Source organism: Felis catus, chromosome D4 (genome assembly GCF_018350175.1).
Source record: "Felis catus isolate Fca126 chromosome D4, F.catus_Fca126_mat1.0, whole genome shotgun sequence".
Lineage (NCBI taxonomy): Eukaryota > Metazoa > Chordata > Mammalia > Carnivora > Felidae > Felis > Felis catus.
In genome coordinates this window covers 59,059,807-59,080,937 of record NC_058380.1, presented here as the reverse complement: position 1 = coordinate 59,080,937, position 21,131 = coordinate 59,059,807, and the positions used below count along the sequence as shown (strand labels likewise).

The window sequence follows — 21,131 nt, the reverse complement described above, 5'->3', positions numbered from 1 at the left end:
TGTTTTTTAAATTCCACATATGAGTAAAATCATATGGCATTTATATTTCTTTGACTTATTTCACACTCTAACTCCCTCTGTGTCATTGCAAATGACAAGATTTCATTCTTTTTTATGGCTGAGTAATATTCCATTTAGAATAGTTTTAAGACTTACAGAAAAGTTGCAAAGATAATACAGAGAGTTCTCATATATCCTTCACCCCAGTTTCTCATAGTATAAACATCTTATATAACTGTCGTATATTTCTTACAACTGAGGTGCCAACATTGGAACATTAATTTAAACCAGTAGAGACTTTTTGAAGGAGGTGACATCTGAAGTGATTTCTGAATGACACTAGGAGTTAGCCAGATGAAGAAGTAAGAAAAATCATTTTAATCATGAAGGAAACCACATACAAAGGAAACCACACACAGAACTAAGAGTTTGGTGAGTTCAGGGAATATCCAGTAGAAGTATGTGGAGGTGGAGGTGGGAAATTTGTGAGGGAAAGAGGCAGATAGAGGAAGAGTGGAGAAGAGGCACCAAGTATGGGAAGAGGAGTGGAAAGGGTTAAGGTTAGTGAAGAAGATGGGAACCAGATCAATAAAAGGCCTTCTACACAGGACTAAAGCATTTGTACCTTTTACCTGAGGGCAATGAGGAATAATTAAAGTATTTTATCCAAAAGACTAACATTATAAAAACTGTATTAGAAAGATTACTTAGAAGGCAGGGCAGAAAACACACTTGCAGGGATAAGACAGAAGAAAAGACCAGTTCGTGGATGGCCTGATCAAAAATAGTGGTGGAAAGGATAGAGAAACTATAATGAATTTTAGAGATATTAAGGAGACAGAATTGATAAACGTGATGGTTAATTAGATATAAAGCCAAAGGGAGAAGGAAGGCTCAGGCTTGACTCCCGATTTCTGGCTTTGGCAGCTGGAGGGACTGGATGGTGGTATCAATCATTAGGCAACAGAGCACAGGAGTTAAGGTTGATTAGAAGGGGAAGATGATTGGTTCCACTTTGAACAGTGATGTATGAAGCACCCATGGGACATCCAAGGAAACAGCGAAGTCAATAGGTTGGTTGGATATACGGGTCTGCGTTTCTGGAGAGAATTATGGGTTAGAGACATATGTGGTGAATCATTAGCTTAAGGATGGCAATTGAAGCCAGACTAGATTGTCCATGAGTATAGAAGAGAAGAGGGCCCAGGAAAGAACCTTAAAGAAACTGACCATTTAGGAGTTGGCCCCAGGAAGAGCTGTGGAAGAAGGATGGGGAGCATCTAGAGGAAAACTGGAAGAATGTGGTATCCATGAAGCTAGGAGGAGAGAGCTTTCCTGAAAGTGTCATGTGACCAATAGCATCAAATTATTCAGGGGGGCAGGGGCCCACAAGTGTCCCTTGAATTTGTCAATAAGGGCTTCTCTTGAAGCAGTTTTAGATAAGAGGGGGGGCCAAAAATCCAATCCATCCTTGGGCTACAGAATAAATAGTAGGTAGGGAAAGAGCACTTGGAGTATGGGTCATAGTTTTAAAAATATTTACTATGAATTGGAGGCCAAAGAGAATGGAAATGAAACTGACAAATAATAGTAGGTACTGTTGCAGTAAAAAAAATTACTTGTTCCACTTAGAGTGCGCTGAGGCTGTAATTTTTCTAGTGAAAAATTGTATCTTATGATTAGTAGTAGCTACCATTAATAGGATGCCTATCATAGGCCAGGCACTTTAAGTACATCATTTTATTCAGCTTGTAAAACAACACTTTGAAGTAGATATTAGATCTCTCTGTCACAGATGAAGAAACAAAAGCCCAGAAAGTTTCTGTCACAAGGTCTCGAAACAACTTCATGTGCCCCTGTGAATCAGCACTCCTGTATCCTTTGGATAAATTCCTAGTAGTGCTATTTCTGGGTTGTAGGGTAATTCTATTTTTAATTTTTTGAGGAACCTCCACACTGTTTTCCAGAGTGGTGGCACCAGTTTGCATTCCTACCAACAGTGCAAGAGGGTTTCGCTTTCTGCATATCCTTGCCAACGTCTCTTGTTTCCTGAGGTATAGCAGCGCTATCAACAATAGCGAAATTATGGAAACAGCCCATATGTCCATCAACGGATGAATAAGGAAGATGTGGCATACACACACACACACACACACACACACACACACACACACACAATGGAATACTACTCAGTGGTGAAAAAGAATGAAATCTTGCCATCTGCAACAACCTGGATGGAACTAGGGGGTATTATGCTAAGTGAAGTAAGTCAGTCAGAGAAAGACAGATAGCATATGTTTTCACTCATATGTGGAATTTGAGAAACTTAACAGAACACCATAGGGGAAGAGAAGGAAAAATAAGCGAGGCAAACCATAAGAGACTCTTAAATACAGAGAACAAACTGAGGGTTGATGGGGGAGCCGGGAGAGGGGAAAGTGAGTGATAGGCATTGAGGAGGGCACTTGTTGGGATGAGAGCACTGTGTTGTATGTAAGGGATAAATCATGGGAATCTACTCCCGAAGCCAAGACTTCACTGTATACACTGTATGTTAGCTAACTTGACAATAAATTATTAAAATAAAAAATAAAATAAAATAGAAACAATTTATTTTTATTTTATTTTTTTTATTTTTGGGACAGAGAGAGACAGAGCATGAACGGGGGAGGGGCAGAGAGAGAGGGAGACACAGAATCGGAAACAGGCTCCAGGCTCTGAGCCATCAGCCCAAAGCCTGACGCGGGGCTCGAACTCACGGACCGCGAGATCGTGACCTGGCTGAAGTCGGACGTTTAACCAACTGCGCCACCCAGGCGCCCCTAGAAACAATTTTAAAAACTTTTTTAAAAATTAAAACAAAAACTTCATGGGGTAACTGGAAGTTAAACCTAACCTGTGCTCCAAAGTCCATATTTTTCTGTCTGCAACCATACTACCTCTCCTGAACTCTTCCTACAGCTGGCTTTCATTTTACAACACAAACGTCCGGGAGCTAAAATGGTCAAGGAATTCCGTCCACCACTGTGAGCATTTTGAGGGAAGAGACAGATAACCCAGGCACACGCTTCTTATTCAAGGATAATTCTGAGTAAGGAATAAAGAGTTTCTGGTTTTGAATCTCAGAGGTCCTTGCCAAGGACCCAATACATCCCCTTTGTTGTGAGAGATAAGGGGGTGGGGGTGGGAAAGCAATTAGTGGGGAGGGGATGAGGCCAGATAGCTCAGAGTAACTCACTCCATCATTGGTAACTAGAAAGTTAACATGGTAGATAAGGGAAAACTGGAAAATTCTAAGAGAATTTTGCAAAAATTATTTTTAGCCTGGAGACAATGAGCATCAAGGAAGACCCAGCTGCCTTTATACCTCTATAAGGAAGAATGATCGGACTTGCTTTTGACACTGTGGAAGGCGTAACTAGAACCAGTGGGAACATGGTAGAGAGAGGCAGATATGGCTCTAAGAAGAGCTGCCTATCTGCAGATGGATGGAACTGCCCAGTGTGTGGTGAGCTCACTGCCACTGGTCATGTTCAAGTAGAAGCAGGGATGTTGGAGGCAGGGGCCAAGCGCCAGACAAGGACTTTGAGAGATCCTCTGGAACAGATAGTTAGGACACGTTTTCACTTAATAAGGCCTGGCCTTTATTCTCCCCAACTGAATTCTAAACATTACATGATGGGAAGATTGGCATGTTCCTTCATTTACGATGTGTACAATGCATAGCAATTCAACTGTAATATGCAATAACAAAAGGTATTGCTACCTTTAGGAAGCTCTCTGGGTTGTTTTTTTTTTTTTCTAAGATAAGAAAATATGCTTGTGGGTATCTATGCATTGGCTTTTATCAGGCAGGTCTGTCATCCTGAAAATGTTAGGGACAGGGTGTGGAGAATAGATAGTGATAGCCTTACCTTTGTTTCCTGTGGAGGTTGGAAATAAAGAGCTCACTTTTTGCTTTGTCAAAGGGCTCTTGACATGGATGAGAGCTCGTCTATCAGTGTAGAAGGTGCACCTGTAATCATTGAATCAATAAATCCCCTTATTTCACTGTATAAATATTAATCGAGCACCTATAACACTACAGTCAAGAAAAAGGCACTTTTTATTGAAAAATAAGAAACTATACCAAGCGGTATAAACATAGTTCCACAGCATATACATGTGTTTTTGTATAATGGGGGTGGAATGGGAGTGGTGACAAAATCAACTCTCTAATCTCTGCAGGGAGATGGCTGGCAATTATCATGTGCTCTAAATACTGTCAATGCTGGGGCGCCTGGGTGACTCAGTCAGTTAAGACTCCAACTTCGGTTCAGGTCATGATCTCAGGGTTCATGAGTTGGAGCCCCGCGTTGGGCTCTGTGCTGACAGCTCAGAGCTTGGAGCCTGCTTTGGATTCTGTGTCCCCCTCTCTCTCTGCCCTTCCCCTGTTCGTACCCTGTCTCTCTCTCTCTCTCTTTCTCTCTCTCTCTCTCTCTCTCTTGCAAAAAAAAAAACATTAAAAATTAAAAAAAAATACTGTCAATGCAAACAAAGCTTTGTGTATGTTTTACTTTTCCTGCTACAAAATAATTAGAATTTATAGCACAAGGAAGCAAACCTCTTCTAAAAACAAACAAAATTTCCCATCCCCTGTTTGTAGTTCTCAAAGGTCTAGAGATGTTTGAAAGAATGTGTAAAGAATATTTAAAGATATAGGAAGATAGTCAACATAACTTAAAATGAAAAATGCAAGTTAAAATATCATATACTATATGGTCCATACATACATACATGGTGTATACACACACACACACACACACACACACACACACACACAGAGAGAGAGAGAGAGAGAGAGAGAGAGAGAGAGAGAAAGAACTACATATGTGTACAATAGAAATAGAAAGGCTGAAAGAATGATCATCAATGTGTCAGTAGTGGTTGTGGGATTATAGGGGACTGTTCTTTTCTTCTTTTTCCCTTAATTATGTATTTTCTAAATTTCATAAAAGTAAACAAGTAATTTTGTGAAAAAAGAAGTTATTAAAAGCATAAAATGGGTTTCATATAATTGTATGGCTATAAATAAAGCAAGTAAATGTTAAAGTTCATTCTTTCATTTTGTCTATGATAAGATTATTTACATGATTTTTTTTATTTAAAAAATTTTTTTAACGTTTATTTATTTCTGAGACAGAGAGAGACAGAGTATGAGTGAGGGAGGGGCAGAGAGAAAGGGAGACACAGAATCAGAAGCAGGCTCCAGGCTCTGAGCTGTCAGCACAGAGCCCGACGCGGGGCTCGAACTCACAAACCATGAGATCACGACCTGAGCCAAAGTCGGTCTCTCAACCAACTGAGCCACCCAGGCACCCCAATTATTTACCTGATTTTTATTTAGGCAAACAAAAGCACACTGTACAAAAACAGTGAAAAACAAATCACTAAATAAAAATATTATGTAGAATTTTGGGTAAGTTTCTTTGGGGGATAATTTCCTCTCAATGTAATATGCAACTGATTTTTTAATTTGAAAAGTTAGCAGATACAAAGTTCATTCGTTCATTCATTCATCCACTCAAGGGGTACTTTCTGAGTTTTTACTATGTATAAATACCCGTCCTCAGGTGTTTGGAGGATTAAAGTGCATGTTCCTTGTACTTGAGGTGCTTACAGTCTACTTTGAAAGATCAAATACTCATGAATCATCCAGACAACAAAGCCCCCCAAATTACAACAGAGAATAGGGTATTATGGAAAGCCAACACCAGGGAGATGAAGGTTATCAAAATTCTACTCATCTGTTAAAGTCCAAAAGTCCCTCTTCCTGAAGATGACTCTTGCTGGGCAGTACTTTCTAGAAGTAAGTTATCCCATCTACTGGGTGAGGACTCCAGTTAACATCTATCACAGAGTAATCCTTTGCTTGTCCCAATCTTTGTTTCGTTCACGTCGGGTCCTAAGTGAACTTCAAAACAAAGTTTATTTTGGGAACACCAGCCTATGTTCATCTCCTGAAGGAATGAGGAAGGAGAGGTGTGCAGCTGGATAACAGAACAGTCCAGATTAACTACCGGTGATAGGGGTGGAAACATGGAAAGAAGGACTGCCATCAGCCTCTTGATGAAGAGCAGCAAGGCTTTATCCTGTCCCTCCCAAGCTGAGGTTGAACAACACCCCATTCTTCCAGTCCTTACCTCTGAGGGGAAGATCATCAATGAGAATATCCACAAAGTATTAAAGCTGCAAGGTAATGGTGAAAAGTGCTGCACTGCGAGCCCAGAGACCTACCTCAGTTCCAACTAGCTCTACCTCTAACTAGGTTTCTTCTGGACCTCAGTATCCTTATCTGTCAGATGAAGGGGTTCAAATATTCGATTCCCAAGGCCTATAGCTCCCTATACATTAGAAACCACAAGGTTCCTGTGATTACATGTTGGAATTATTCCCCAATCATGAATCATCTGTCAATCTCTGATCTTATAAATACAAATTCCTCCCCAATGATGGAAATTAAAGCATTTAATTTTCTCGTGGATAAATTGTGCCCACTGTATGTTTGTGTGCTGTAGTGTCTGGGAAGTTGAGGCAAAGGAAATATCTCCTAAAGCCCTCCTGGGATCAAAATGGAAAACAAGACAGGCTATGACATCAGCTACCATTTCCTCTATGATCAGACTAACACAAATATCAATATTAAATTATGTGTGTATAGTTTTTATTTTTGCTTTTCATGGCAAAATCACAGGGAATCCTTTGCTTTTAGCCTTTAATGCAAGGTTATGAAGGAAGAACAGGAAAAGACGAACATATAATTTCAGCATTTTTGAGCTGCGAGTGATTTTAAAGATCAGTCCCAAACCCCTGATCATTGCAATGAGGAAGAAAATGAAGAGTCCAAGCTGTGCCACAGCTCACTCCAGTGTTAACTTTCTGAAGTACATTCTCTCCGTTTGCCTCACTTAAACGAACCACCACCTACATGCCACCCCCAAAAAACGAGGGGCACTAAAGAAAGACAAAGAAAGGAGCCTAACCTCTTTTAATGAGTTTCCTCCATTACAAGTTAGAAGAGCCAGGCAAGGGGAAGACAGGCTTCATCAGGATGAACATTTCTTTTTGTTTTTTCTTAATATTTACCTATTTATTTGGAGAGACACAGAGAGAGTGAGAGTGGGGGAGTGGCAGAGAGAAAGAAAGAGAGAGAGAGAGAGAGAGAGAGAGAGAGAGAGAGAGAGAGAGAGAATCCCAAGCAGGCTCCATACCCAGTGTGCAGTCCAACGCAGGGGCTCACTCTCACAATGCTGGGACCTGAGCTGAAATCGAGAGTCAGACACTCGACCGACCGAATCACCTGGCTGCCCCCAGGATGAACATTTCTGAAATAGTTCAGGAGCAGTTCGCCCTCCTAGATTGTATCCAGAACCAGTTCCTCACCTCAAGACCAACTGTTCCTTATTTCTATCCACTACCCTCCTGTCTCTCTACTGGTAGGCTGGCAAGCACAAAGCCTCTCTAAGAGAATTGTTAGGAGAATAATGTTGCCTTTTATCAGGTCAGCTAGTTGCCTCCACATCACCTGTCAGGTCAAGTGCTGCTTTACACAGCATTGGATGAATAAAATTCAAATGCTAAAAATTGGGTCTTTTTACCAAGATACACGATTTTCTGCTAATTTCTTCCCTCTTTGGTTCCCTGTGAATTCAGGCAAGTTACTCAAAAGCATCTCAGTAAAGAAAAACTGGTAGTTCTACAGGAGGGCTGTTTTTCTAAACTCAGCATTAGGGATCTAAGTTACTGGCACACGTAAGAACTCATTCCTTGCCAACTCATTTTGCCTCACTATTCAGACGGATGAGATGTACCTTATTGTTACAGTCTCCCTACCCCAGAAAATACACACTGGCTGTTTTGACGTCTGACCGACCACATTTGATAATATTTTGATATCCATATACTTCAGACCAGAATGCCCTAAATGACACAATTAGAATTCAAAATGCTTAGACTGTTAGAACTGAAAGGGACTCTCAAGAGCACTTAATCATATCTTCTCCCTTCTCTCTTCTTCTAAAGAAATGGAGTTGCAGTGAAAGAGAGACTTGTCCTTCGTCACATGGCTTGATAGTGTCAGTGCCAAATCTAGAGGCCATGTCTCCAGTCTTCCTGTTCAGGTTCTTTCCACAGCCCCTGCCGCTTTCCAGCATCAGTGCAGGCTTTCAACACTCTCAAAGTGTTGGATGGAGGCTATTCCTTGGGAGTCAGCCCCTCCCATTCCAGAGTTGCCTCTGCTATTCCACTGCATGAATTATAGATAGAAGGGGTTACTAAAGCCTGAATGCACAGATGAGTTCTCTTTCTTGCCCCAATGTTTTATATTCTGTCAACCAGGAAGGTGGGCAGCAATGCTTTAGCGATCAGTTATCACAGTAAATTACTGTTCTAATTTACCCAAAATCCATTGTTGCTATGCAGTGGGCAATCTAGAAGGTACATTCTGGTTTTGAAATATGTGAGCAATTCAGTTATCTAATTTGTGTCTAAAAATGATATACGGCTAGTTGGCATGCAAAATTTGGGGCAGCGCTGTTTTGATGAATCTGTGGCAGGAAATCTGATTGCACTAAACCTCTACCTCCTGAGTCCAGTGATTCCCATCCAGGAAGGCACTAACCGTTAAAGACTAACAGAGGTGCAAGGGAAAGAGAATTCAACTTGGCATTATGATTACCTGCATTAGAACCCTGCCCCTGCCTATCACTAGCGGAATGACTTTAAGCAGTGCACTTGGTTTCTCAGCCTCCCTCTCCTCATTTGTAAAATGTTGAAGGGAGCTGAATTCGTTTTATACATACTAGATTACTGGACCGATATTATAATTTGTAAGGATCACTTAAAACCAGAAATGAGAATACGGCAATAATATGGAGTTGAAAACTTTTATGCTTGGGTCCCACAAGTCTAAATATAAAACCCTACTGCAGGGGCACCTGGCTGGCTCCGTCAGTACAGCATGTGACTCTTGATCTTAGGGTCCAGAGTTTAAGCCCCAGGTTGGACATAGAGTTCATTTTCAAAAATAAATGTGTAAATAATAAAATGGGGATGACAATAACATTTATTTAAAAAACCTACTGCATTGGGGTGCTTGGGTGGCTCAGTTGGTCAGGCGTCCGACTTCGGCCCAGGTCATGATCCCGTGCTTGGTGGGTTCCAGCCCCGCGTAGGGCTATGTGCTGACAGCTCGGAGCTCCGAGCCTGCTTCAGATTCTGTGTCTCTCTCCCTCTACCCCTTGCCTGCTTGCACTCTCTCTGTCTCTCCAAAATAAATGAACATTAAAAAAAAAAAAAAAAAAAAAAACCCTACTGCATTTACTAGTTGTGTAATCTCAAGCAAGTGTCATCATCTTCATCTTTTTGTTTTAACTTACGAAAATTTTCAAACATACTCAAAATGGACTAAATTAAAACAATATGTTAATCACAAGCTTAAGCAATTTACAACGTTTTGCTAATACCGTTTCATTTTCCCTCCTCAACACTTTTTTCGCCCCTAAGGTATTTTAACGTTTTTGGGGGCAAGTTGTTTTTAAAGCTTTCTGTGCTTCAGTTTTCTCATCTAGGAAATGAAGGTTTTAATATCCAGTTCACGGCGTAGAACGGTAATTATTATTATTTATAGTGGTATCTACGTGCTTAGCCCCTCTGAGGCGTAAAAGCACTTTGCGCTGTGGCGCGCCCAGCTCAAGACGAAGGTGTAAACCGCCAGGGGCACCTCTCGCTAAGACTGCGACCGCCCCCTTCAGGCAGCCCCCTGCAGAACCTCGCGGTCCGAACGAGGATTGTCCCTCGCACCCTCCCGTCGCCGCGCGCGAAAACGAAGGGGCGGGAACAGGAAATGGGATAGGACAGAGTTCCGGGTGCCGGGCAGCCGCTGAGAGAAGCAGAACGTGGTAGCTGGTAGTGGAAAAAGGAAAGCCGGCATGTTCCGAATCGAGGGCCTCGCGCCGAAGCTGGACCCCGAGGAGATGAAACGGAAGATGCGCGAGGATGTGATCTCCTCCATACGGAACTTCCTCATCTACGTGGCCCTGCTGCGAGTCAGTGAGTGTCCTTCCAGGCTGCGGCCGTGAGACTAGCGGGAAGCTCGCGGACACCACCCACCTAACTGTGGTCCTATAGTCCTTGGAGGCCCTTGAGTGGAGTGAGCTGAGCGGTCGCAGGGAGCGTGGGGCTTGCGCGTCGAGAGTGGCGGGCGCATGCGTGGCTTAGGGTCTGCGGGTCGGGGTCCGGGTACAGAAGTGCACGCGGTGGTCCGGACTGCGAGGGTTATCGTCCAGCTTCGCCCTGACTTAGGAGAGCTTGAATTGAAAGAGCCTCAAGGGATTATACCCCCCCCCCGCATTCCTTAGCTGCTTCCACGTTTTGTCGACAGAAACGGAGATCTAGAGCAGAGAAATGGCTGGCTCAAGGTCACTCAGCGATTCAGTGAATGATCTTGGTCTAGAATCCAGAGCTCCTACTACCAGGTTTCCTCCCTTCAGTGCTGATCTCTGAAATACAAGAAGTTTTGCTTGTTAATACACAGGGTGAAATAAATAATTGCGGTGTTTTGTTTTTTAAGGAATGAGAATAAAAGGATAGGAGTTTATAGCATTAATAATAATACCTGAAGGCTTATTTGAATTTATGTTTGGCAGAAACTTGTTTGACAGCACTTTGAAGGAGGCCGGGCCAGAGATTCTGTATATCCCTTTTGCAAGTGAGAACTCACCCTTCAAAGGGGGTCTTAACGCAAAACATCAGCGTTAAAGGCACACTGAATGTTAGATCTGGGCTTTGTAGGTCACTTCTGTAGTTTTATTGATACGCATCTCAAAAGTTATTTGCTCACACACACATACCCCGTTCTCAGTTCAGTACTCTTCATTGCACCTTGCTGTGTATTGCTGGCGGGGATGAAGGCATTCCAAGGTCACCCTGTAGAAGGCTCACGTTGGGCCTAGGCCAGAGCTCCTGAAGCCTGGTAACCCTTTAGTGACTATGCTACTACTCTGCTTCCCCAGGAGAGGGAGCCCTGCTGAATAGAAACTCCCAAGCCGTCCTCCTTCAACAGCTTTTTGCAACTCCCAACTTAACTTTCTCCTCTTACCTTTTTTTTGTTGACTTAGCTGCCAGTAAAATACTTGCTTCTTTTCAGTCACCTTTGTATCTGATATGAATTGGTTTTCTTTTAAAAAACTTACAGAATACTGTTCCACATTGCCACTCTTAAAATTGAGATGTACTTCATAATATATGGTTCACCCATTTAAAGTGTACAGTTCAACCTAAGTGTCTACCAATAAATGGATAAAGATGTGTATATACAGTGGAATATTACTTAGCCATAAAAATGAAACCTTGCCATTTGCAACAACCATGGATGGACCTATAGGTTATTATGCTAAGTGAAATCAGAGAAGGATGAATGCCATGATTCCACTTATATGTGGAATCTTTGAGAACAAATGAACAGGGCGCCTGGGCGGCTCAGTCAGTTAAGCATCTGACTTTGGCTCAGGTCATGGTCTCACAGTTTGTGAGTTCAAACCCACATCAGGCTCTCTGCTGTCCACAGAGCCTGCTTTGAATCCTCTGTCCCCCTCTCTCTCTGCCCTTCCCCTGCTTGCGCTCACTCTCTCAAAAACAAATAAGCATTTAAAAAAACAAATGAACAAACAAAACAGAAACAGACTCATAAATAGACAAACTGGTGGTTGCCAGTGGGGAATAGGATAGGGAATAGACAAAATAGGGGGAGGGGATTAAAAGGTACAAACTTGCAGTTATAAAAGAAGTCACAGGGATGCAATGTACAGCATAGAGAATAATACTATAATAATTTTTTGTGGTAACTAGAGTTATTGTGAATCACTTTGATGTATACCTGAAACTAACAGGGATACTGTATGTCAATTATACTTTAAAATAAAAGCAATTTAAAAATAAAGTGTATCATGAATGGTTCTTAGCATGGTCAGAGTTTGCAATCATCACTACGATCCATTTTAGAACATTTTAACTCTAAAGTGAACTCCATGCCCATTAACTGTTCACTATTTTCCCCTTTCCCTTTCCCTTGGCAGCCACTAATCTACTTTCCATGTTTATGGATTTGCCTATTCTGGACATTTCATACCAATGGAATTGTAGAATATGTGACTTTTTGTGTCTAGCTTATTTCACTTTCCATGATGTTTTCAAAGTTCATCCATATTATAACGTGTATTAGTATTTCCTTCCTTTTTATTGCCAAATAACATTCCATTGTGTGGATATGCCACATTTTTATCCATTCACCTGATGGATGTTACAGTTTTGTCTGATAAGAATTAGTAGAGATACCTGGGAATATTGCCAACTTTGTCAGCCTTCAACAGATCTCAATATCTTCAGTTTAATATTAACAGTATGTTTTATTACTTTCGTTATGGGTATTGAGAAGATACTTCTGGCAGCTCTTTTGGCCACACAGCCTCCTCCCCTTTTTTAAAAAATTTAATTTATTGTGGTAAAATTTATCATCTTAAATATTTTTAAGTGTGTAGTTTAGTGGTATTGAATACATGCATAATGTTGTACAACCATCACCATCCATCTCTAGAACTCTTTATCTTGTAAAACTGAAGCTTTGTCTCTGTGATTTTGACATCTCTTTAAGGATCTCATAAGTGGAATCATACAGTATTTGTCTTTTTGTAAATGGCTTATTTCACTTCACCTAGGGTCCATAAGTTTCCTCCATGTCATAGCATATGTCAGAATCTCTTTTTAAGACTAATATTCCATCGTATACCATTTTTGCTTCTCCAGTCATCTGTTTTTGGATTTGGATTGCTTCTACATTTTAGCTGCTGTGAATAATGCTGCTCTAACATGGATCTACAGATAACCCTATTTTTAATTTCCTAGGACCCACCATACTCTGATCCAAAGCAGTTGTACCATTTTCCATTCCCACAAACAGTGCACAAGGGTTCCAAGTTTTCCACATCCTTGCCGACAGTTTGATTGTAGCCATCCTAGTAGGTGTGAGGTGGTAGGTCACTGTAGTTTTAATTTGCATTTTCCTAGTGACTAGTAATGTTAAACCTCTTTTCATGTGCTTATTTTGGCCACAGCGCTTTTACACAGGACAATAATATCACTTCTTTAGCTCCCTATGACAGCATTTTTTTTTTTCTAGACATTTCTGTGTGTACCATCCTACCAGACCCCCATAAGCACTGAAGTAGGACTGGGGCACCTGGTTGGCTCAGTCGGTTAAGCATCTGGCTCTTGATTTCAGCTCAGGTTTCTGGCTCCGTGCTGGGCGTGGAGCCTCCTTAAGAGTCTCTCTCTGCTCCTACTCCATGGGTGCACACACATTCTCTCTCTCTGAACTGAAGTAGTTCACCTATATCATAGGTGATCTGGATTGCATAAGTGATATATAGCTAATCATTGGGAGTACCTAAATGTGTGTCTGGCTCTCCTCATTACCTAGTTAAGTGTTTTCTCCCACTTTCTGCCTTTTTTCAAATAGGTTTTAAAAGGTGGAAAATGCCAATTTGTTTCTTCAAGTGTTTTGTTCCTTTGATAGTTAAATTACCCAGAATAAAAAAATGTCCTTTGAAAGAGGATTGAATTTACTCTTTATGGCCCTATGAGGGAGAACTTCCTAGAGAAAAGATTTTATACAGTGTAAGAAAAACTTAGAATAGAGCTTCATGACACTGGAAAGACAGGGGGTCTCTTACTGGGTTGTGCAGGCCATTGTTTGGAGTCACTTAAAAAATGTATTGAACTAAATCTAAATCTGTAAGATTTTCCCCCAGTCTTACAAATTCCATAATATAACTTATGGGCTAATAGATCTGAAATTCTGGATGTTTATTTTTCTTTCAGCACCTTTTATCCTAAAGAAACTGGATAGCATATGAAGATGAACATCACATGTGAATGCATGATAAGAGGAACCCGGTTACAACTTCTACTTCTATCTGCAAATGAATAGGCCCCGGAAGATGTAAGAGACTCTGAATGGACATAAAAATTCTACTAATTAAGAACAAATTTGGCCTCTGGTAACTGAACTTCATAGCTAAAATTTAAAACTGCTTGAGAAGTAAAGACATTTTGTGGTGATGGTACACCCATACGCTTGTGATGTTCAGCCTCTGTGAATGTTGATATAATTAATTGTAAGTAATGTTAAACTCCATTTTTTAGCAAGTATAAATTATAAGGGAATTATGTCTGCAATAGCACTGTCTTGTTAGTCATTTCTGTTTACCTTTTTACTTCTGTCTGGAGTATATTTGTTGAAGAGTTCCTTTTGATTAGTTATATTTTACAGAAGCCAGCACACAGCCACAACAACATTTAAGCCCAGGACCATTAGTCTATATTTTTAATTAAAATACCAACTAAGAAAAAAATTGGATTTTATTTCTCTTAAACTGCTTTTTGCTGCAGACCAACAATCACTGGTGAGACCTCTTTAATATTGTTTATTACAAGCTACGTTAATTTGAGTTACTCTTGTTTGGGACTGGAGGATTTGCTAATGCTGATAGAGTGAAATTATTTTATTAAGCAGTCTTTGTGAAAGGCAACATTACTGCTTGATGCTGGGAATATATAGTTCCACCAAAGGAAAAAATTGCTATAATTTTAGTCAAATAGTTCTCTAAGTTTGTTAGGGGAAGAGGACAGTCCTTAACTTTTTTTGTAGAGGCAACTTACATTCACCTCTTTTTAGGTAACTAAATTAGGTAGCTATATTGGTATATTTAGGTAACTATATTTACTTTTGTCTTTGAATAGCATGTTAGTATTGGTACTTAGTGAATTTTCTGTTGTAGACATTGCCTACTGACTTCTCTTTCCTGTCCTTACCTCCAGCGCTCTTATCTCTTCTCATTTCTTCTTTCCAATGTACTTATTTGTGTGCTTTCGTTTGAATTAATTTCATGAGGGCTCTAAATGCCAGTTTTCTTTTTTTAATGTTTATTTTTGAGAGAGAGAGAGCGTGCACATGCGGGGGAAGGGCAGATAGAGAGGAAGACAGAATTCCAAGCAGGCTTTGTGTCATGAGCATGGAGCCTGACTCAGGGCTCAAACCCACTGACCCTGAGATGACCTTAGCCAAAACCAGGAAGGAGTTAGATGTTTAACTGACTGAGCCAGGCGCCCATGTTTGTTTTCCTTCCTGTACATCTTTCGGGTTTTCCGAGGCTTCATTTTCTATGAACATAAAAACTGAATCAGCTGGACTCTTTGCCGTATATCTACATAGTTCACAGTGTTCAGTTTCATCAAGTGTGCTGTTCCGTCTTCCCGATTAAGTCTTTCCTGGAGCTTTCTGACTTGTCTCAGTCTGGACTACAGTCGCCTGTGCCTGGTGGATGGCTCTATTCTGGGATCTCCCTTTACCACAATCCTGGGAATTCCTTTTCCTTGTTTTCCATGTTGGATCTTTTGTTTCTGTATCTTGTATCTTGTTTATCTCCTGTCCAGTATGCATTTGCTCACTGAGTCTCTGTATTGAGTACAGTACCTGTGCCCATAACTGCCAGGCATCCCACAATCCAAAGAACCTTCTATTTTACCCTTTTCAGAAAGTAAACTTCTGATTTGGGGAGGGAGCTAGGGAAAAGAGGCTGCTTAACTGTAAGTTGCAGAGAGCATTCTGAATACTTAAACCTTCAACCAGTTCTTACTTTAGTGCCTACCCCTTCATTCCTACTTCCAAAGGTCTATGAAGGCACCAGTTTCTGAACCTTTTAAGGATTCTGTGATGTGAATTGAGTTGTTTGTTTTGCTTTTCTACTGCTGACTCAGGATTCACTTTTCTTGGGTCTACCATGTTAATTACTACTTGTCCATCCGCTTTCCAGCTTCTTTTTGATGTTATCTCCTCTTCTCTTTTTCCATTCATTTAGGTTCATGGCTTAAAACAAAAATCTTTGCTGTCATTTAATGGAATTTGGGGAGGGAATGGAAGTAGGTGCATGTGCTCAATCTACCATCTTTACCTGAACAGCATGTATTTCTTCCCTGTGATGCTGTGTTTCATGTTAGTAATTTATGTCCATTCCTGATGTAAAGAGGTGCAGTATTTAGCACCATGGTCACAATCACTGACTCTAAAGACATGCAGACCTGATTTTGAGTCCTGATTCCAACAGTCAGGAGATGGATGCCTTTTAGCAAGTAAACCGCTATATCTCATCCTCTTTACCTGTAAGATTAGCATAGTAGGAACATTTGTCCACTTCAAAGTGTATAAGCGTAAGGTAAGAGAATGCAAGAGGAGCAGTTAGCACCATGCCTGACATTTGGTAAGTGCTATTTATTGTTAATGGTTAGTGTTTGGTATAAGGTGGTTAGAAGTGATTTGTGCTGGCATTCACTGCATTAGTAGGCTTCATTCATATTTTCAGATGCTGTGAGATAGCATGCTTATATTCTAATTGTATATAAACTTCAACAGTCAGTGTTAATGCCATTTTACAGATGGAGTTTGAGACTCTGGAAGATTTGATGGCTAATAAGTAGGTTTAGGGGCTTTTAATGGGTGTTGATTATACTCTATCCTTAAGTGCTTTTCTTGGAATATGTTGATTGTTACCCTGAATTCCAGCATATGTTCAGGCTAGAATAAAGGAAAAGTGATGGTGCAGTTTTTTATGACTGACTTTTTAAAATTCAGGCCATAAACTCCCTGGTTTTGGGAGGGCAGACTAATACTTACAACAGACAGTTCAGAAATAGTAGAGCAGACAACAGTTGGCCATGTGTATATATTTGGCTTGAACGTGTAATAAGAAATAGTAAAGAACCATAGCAGATTTGAGTTTTGTAAACTCTTAAAATGGAGCATAGAAAGAAATGCAGATAATTGAGAGAAAATGTTAATCCACAAACAAGTTTCATAAGGGATATGAACTGAGAATTTTGCTCCTAAATTAGGTTAGTGTTCTTCCTGGTACCAATAAGTTTTCTTTTTAAACTGTTTTATCACTGCTCTTTGAAATTCTTCTGTGAAGTTAGCATTTCAGTTACGGTGTGTTCGTAGTTTATAGGTGGGCAAAATTGGGCCTAGATTTGGAAGGAAGAACAAGTGTAGGAATCTGAACTTTTTTCTTTTTCCCCTCCTTTGCTTGAGCTAAGCATCTCTCTTTAGCTATGACGTCAGGCACCAGAGAATATTGTGGATAGTATAGAAAGGAAATGAGCTAGACGTTTTACTTTATTTTGCTATCACTTGATGACTTGATAAATTCTACATGTAGCTTTGGTCATCAAAGAAGCCACTAAAGCAGGAGTTGGCAGACTTTTTCTGTTAAAGGTCAAATGGTAAATACTTCAGACTTTGTGAGCTCTGTGCTGTCGGCTCTTCTGTAGTAGTGTAAAACAGCCAGAGGCAGGGGCGCCTGGGTGGTGCAGTCGGTTAAGCGTCCGACTTCAGCTCAGGTCATGATCTCACCGTCCGTGAGTTTGAGCCCCACGTCGGGCTCTGTGCTGACCATTCAGAGCCTGGAACCTGTTTCAGGTTCTGTGTCTCCCTCTCTCTCTGCCCCTCCCCTGTTCATGCTCGGTCTCTCTCTGTCTCAAAAATAAATAAACGTTAAAAAAAAAATCAGCCAGAGGCAATGTGTGCAGCACTGCAGCTGTGAGCCATCAGCAGCCAGCACTCAAAGGTGCTGGGGGAATGAGTACCTTGGTCCTAAAGTTGATATCTAAGTCGTTCACCACAACATCCACCATAGTCCTCTTGAATCCTTACTCTCCCCATGTACTGTGACATTTCTCTGTTCTTTTTCACAGTTAAACACCTCAGTAAAGTGGTCTATATTTTCATATCCTTTCTCTGGTGATCTCCTGAACCCATTCCGGTTAGGCATGCATCCCCAGTGATCCTCTGAAACTGCTCTTGTCAAGGTTAACACTGACCTGTCTCACCCGATCTGCAGCATTCAACACTGTTTCATTATTGTAACCACCTTGTGGGCCTTCCATGATACGAATTTCCTGATTTTCCTTCATGCCACCCTTTCTAGTTCACTCATCCACTCTTTAAATGCTTTAGTAGGTTTCCCTTCATTTCTGACCTGAAACTTGCAATACCTCAGGCTTCAGTCCTCAGACCTCCTCTATTTACAGCATAGATACTGCTGACTCTCCTGCTTAAAATTCTCCAGTGGTTTTCATGTCACTCAGTAAAAACCACAGTCCTTCTGGTTGCCCACAAGGTTCTATACAATCTGGTCCTCATTACATCTCGGATCTCGTCTTTTATGACTCTTCCATCCTTCACTGCATTCCAGCTACACTGGTCTCCTTGCTTCCCCAAACTCACAAGCTGCTACCTCAGGGCCTTTGCACTAGCCATTTCTCCTGTCTGGAATGCCCTTCCCTTAGATTTTCAACTGCCTCACTCCCTTTCTCTCAGGTCTCTGCTTAAATGGCATTTTTTTTAGTGGGGCCTTTCCCAGCTCTTTTAGAAGTTATAGGATTTTTCAACTTGTGAAAATCCAGCAAGTTGTATGCTTATTGACTTTTTTCCATAGTTAAATTGTATTTCAAAAACATTTTTTTAACTACAACCTCTCCAGCACTCTATAACCCCCTTCTTTATTTTCCTTAATGGCATTTAAGATGTTTTTCCTTATTTATGTTGTTAATTGTCTCTGTCCATTAAGTATGTGCTTGATGAGAGTAGGGATTTCATCTATTAACATTCACTGTAGTATCTTAGTATCTAGAAGACTGCCTGGTACCTCACAGGCACTCATTGTTCCTTGAATAATAGAGTGGAGAAGTTTTTAACTAGTTACAGGAAGTGTGAGAGTAAGCTAACTAGAAAAGGCCAAAAGGCTAAGCTTGTCAGATGAAATTGGTACCCCAGTTAAGATCCTGGATTATGAATTTGCAGTGCCTGGCTGTGGGCTTTTTCTCTAGCACTGCTCTGCTGTCCACAGGCAGGCTCGGAGAAGGTGGAGAGTTGGATTCACCTAGGGCTGGGGCTTGTCACATGGCTGAGGTGAAATGACAGGGTCGGGAGTGATTGAAATAATGCACAAGGCATCTAAGTTGGGTAAGAAGGGAAAGGCAGGAAGTAGCTGGTGGACAGGAAGAACATAGAGGGGTCGGTCCTGCTGAGGGCAACTGTAGGAGTGAACACAGTGGAGCAGTAGCCCTGAACACCTCTTTGTATGCCCCAAATATCCTTCCTTCAGTTTCCATGGAGATAAAAGTTCCTGTTCTGCAAAATAGGCTTCATTCGTTTTGTCTCTGAAGAGAGAAATATCATCAATGTTCTGTTAGCACAAGAGATGGTATGTTGAGTTTGTTGGTTTCACACTAAGTATGTATGGTGTGGTCTGATAAGGACCACATTTGACCTACTCCCACGACTTATTCTCCCCCAATTTGTACGTTCATTTAGGAGGAAAGAAAATCGCTAATTGAAAATACGTTCATGATACCAAGAGACTGAAGACTAATTTTTATGGGACAGTGCGGAAACATCATGGAGACTACTGCTGGATGTCATACAGCAATGGGAGTTTATAAGATGCTTTTCTTCCCAAAATTCAGATTGCATTGCCTCTGATTATTTGAACTGATGACAGAGAAGCAATATATAGATAACTTAAAATAACAAATATTACAAAAAAGTTTTTAGAAATGTGATAGAAAAGAATTAAAACAAGGAAATATAGGAAATGATGAAATGAATTGCTCATCTTAATATCATTAGTAAAAACTCAGCTTTTATTTGATTTTAGTGTACTTTTGAGTAAAATTTAATAGGCTTACTATTGAATCTTTATGTCAACTAAAGTTTTATAAATGCTCAATTTTCATAACTGTTGTTTTCATTGGTCTCAAGCAAATGAAACGAAAGATAAAATATCCTTAATAAAATATTACTAGCTTAGTGAAACAATGATTGCTGGTAAAGGGTTGAAGGGAAAGGCATTTAGTTTAACATCTACTTTTCCCATTTTAAGCTAACCTTCACTTTTGCTAGCAAGCACTGTAGTAAACTTTGCCCTAGATAATACGGACTCAAAATATCATTTATTTCCTCCTTCCTGATCCATGTCTAAAAATGGTAAAATAGTATATTTCATATATGTATGTATATATACATATAAAATGTTTCTTTTTGAGAGCTAGAGACAGTGTGCAAGCGGGGAAGGGGCAGAGAGAGAGGGAGACACAGAATCTGAAGAAGGCTCCAGGCTCTGAGCTGTCAGCACAGCCTGACGTGGGGCTCGAACCCACAACTGTGAGATCATGACCTGAGCCGAAGTCAGTCGCCCAACCAACTGAGCCACCCAGGAGCCCCAATACTTGTTTCTTGGTAGAAAAGGATAAATGTGTCTTTGTGTTTATGGGGAACTGATGTTCTGTTCACGTAACAATTTTAGGAGTAAATGGGCCCTGCGTGTCAGATACCTGGGAATCAAAGAATGCATACTAAGAATGGTTGGAAGGATTTTCATACACAGGTACCTCTTGGTGGTGGGCCCCTGCCACAGGAGAGGTTCAAGTACAGTGGAAAAGAACACTGGTAATGAGTGTGTTATATAAGGCAGTGTCAGGCATCGTGTGCACAGGTGCTTTCCAAAACAGGCTACACACCAAATCACATGGGAAGCTTTTAAACAAAAAAATCTACTATGGATGGAGTCAGAAATCACTTTTTTTAAAAGCATCCAGGTTGGGGCGCCTGGGTGGCGCAGTCGGTTAAGCGTCCGACTTCAGCCAGGTCACGATCTCGCGGTCCGTGAGTTCGAGCCCCGCGTCAGGCTCTGGGCTGATGGCTCAGAGCCTGGAGCCTGTTTCCGATTCTGTGTCTCCCTCTCTCTCTGTCCCAAAAATAAATAAATGTTGAAAAAATATATATATATTAAAAAAAAAAAAAAAAAGCATCCAGGTGATTTAATTGGTCCAGGATCTGCTTTGGGTAGCAGTGAGTGAGCTTACCTTAAGGCCTCTTCCACTTCTAAGATTCTGGACTGGTTTAGGAATAAGAGTCAAAACTAAAACTGAAAGCAATTTTAGGTTGCATTTGTAAAATTACAACATTAAGGTCTCCAGATCTG

The 21,131-nt window shown here is 40.8% G+C and overlaps 2 protein-coding genes and 1 long non-coding RNA gene across 9 annotated transcripts in view; 1 reads left to right on the top strand and 2 right to left on the bottom strand.

Moving 5' to 3' along the window:
• Positions 1-4,027, bottom strand: part of FRMPD1 (FERM and PDZ domain containing 1) — a 147,055-nt gene extending 143,028 nt beyond the window's left edge. For both annotated transcript variants that reach the window (XM_023242457.2, XM_045043160.1), the window contains exon 1: positions 3,915-4,027. The gene's annotated coding sequence lies outside the window, so the exon portion shown is untranslated. The remainder of the gene's footprint in view (positions 1-3,914) is intronic.
• A 1,745-nt stretch (positions 4,028-5,772) lies between these two features.
• Positions 5,773-9,875, bottom strand: LOC123381615. Of its 2 annotated transcripts, none has more exons than XR_006588855.1 (4): positions 9,504-9,875; positions 7,023-7,125; positions 6,183-6,228; positions 5,773-5,953 (listed from the first exon to the last, which is right to left on the bottom strand). It is a non-coding gene; the product is annotated as an uncharacterized LOC123381615 (long non-coding RNA). The 2 variants fall into 2 exon arrangements; XR_006588856.1 differs by lacking the exon at positions 9,504-9,875 and adding an exon at positions 9,121-9,174.
• A 9-nt stretch (positions 9,876-9,884) lies between these two features.
• Positions 9,885-19,877, top strand: TOMM5 (translocase of outer mitochondrial membrane 5). 5 transcript variants are annotated; one of them, XR_006588854.1, is made up of 4 exons: positions 9,885-10,089; positions 13,915-14,035; positions 19,254-19,352; positions 19,463-19,877. XR_006588854.1 is itself a non-coding variant. In XM_003995644.5 (2 exons), the coding sequence occupies exons 1-2, from the start codon at positions 9,969-9,971 to the stop codon at positions 13,947-13,949; spliced, it is 156 nt and encodes a 51-aa protein (XP_003995693.1). In that variant the 5' UTR covers positions 9,886-9,968; the 3' UTR covers positions 13,950-14,273. The 5 variants fall into 5 exon arrangements, 1 of the variants encoding a protein (XP_003995693.1); XR_006588852.1 differs by having other exon boundaries at positions 9,886-10,089; positions 13,915-14,210; XR_006588853.1 differs by lacking the exon at positions 19,254-19,352.
• Positions 19,878-21,131: the final 1,254 nt, after the last annotated feature.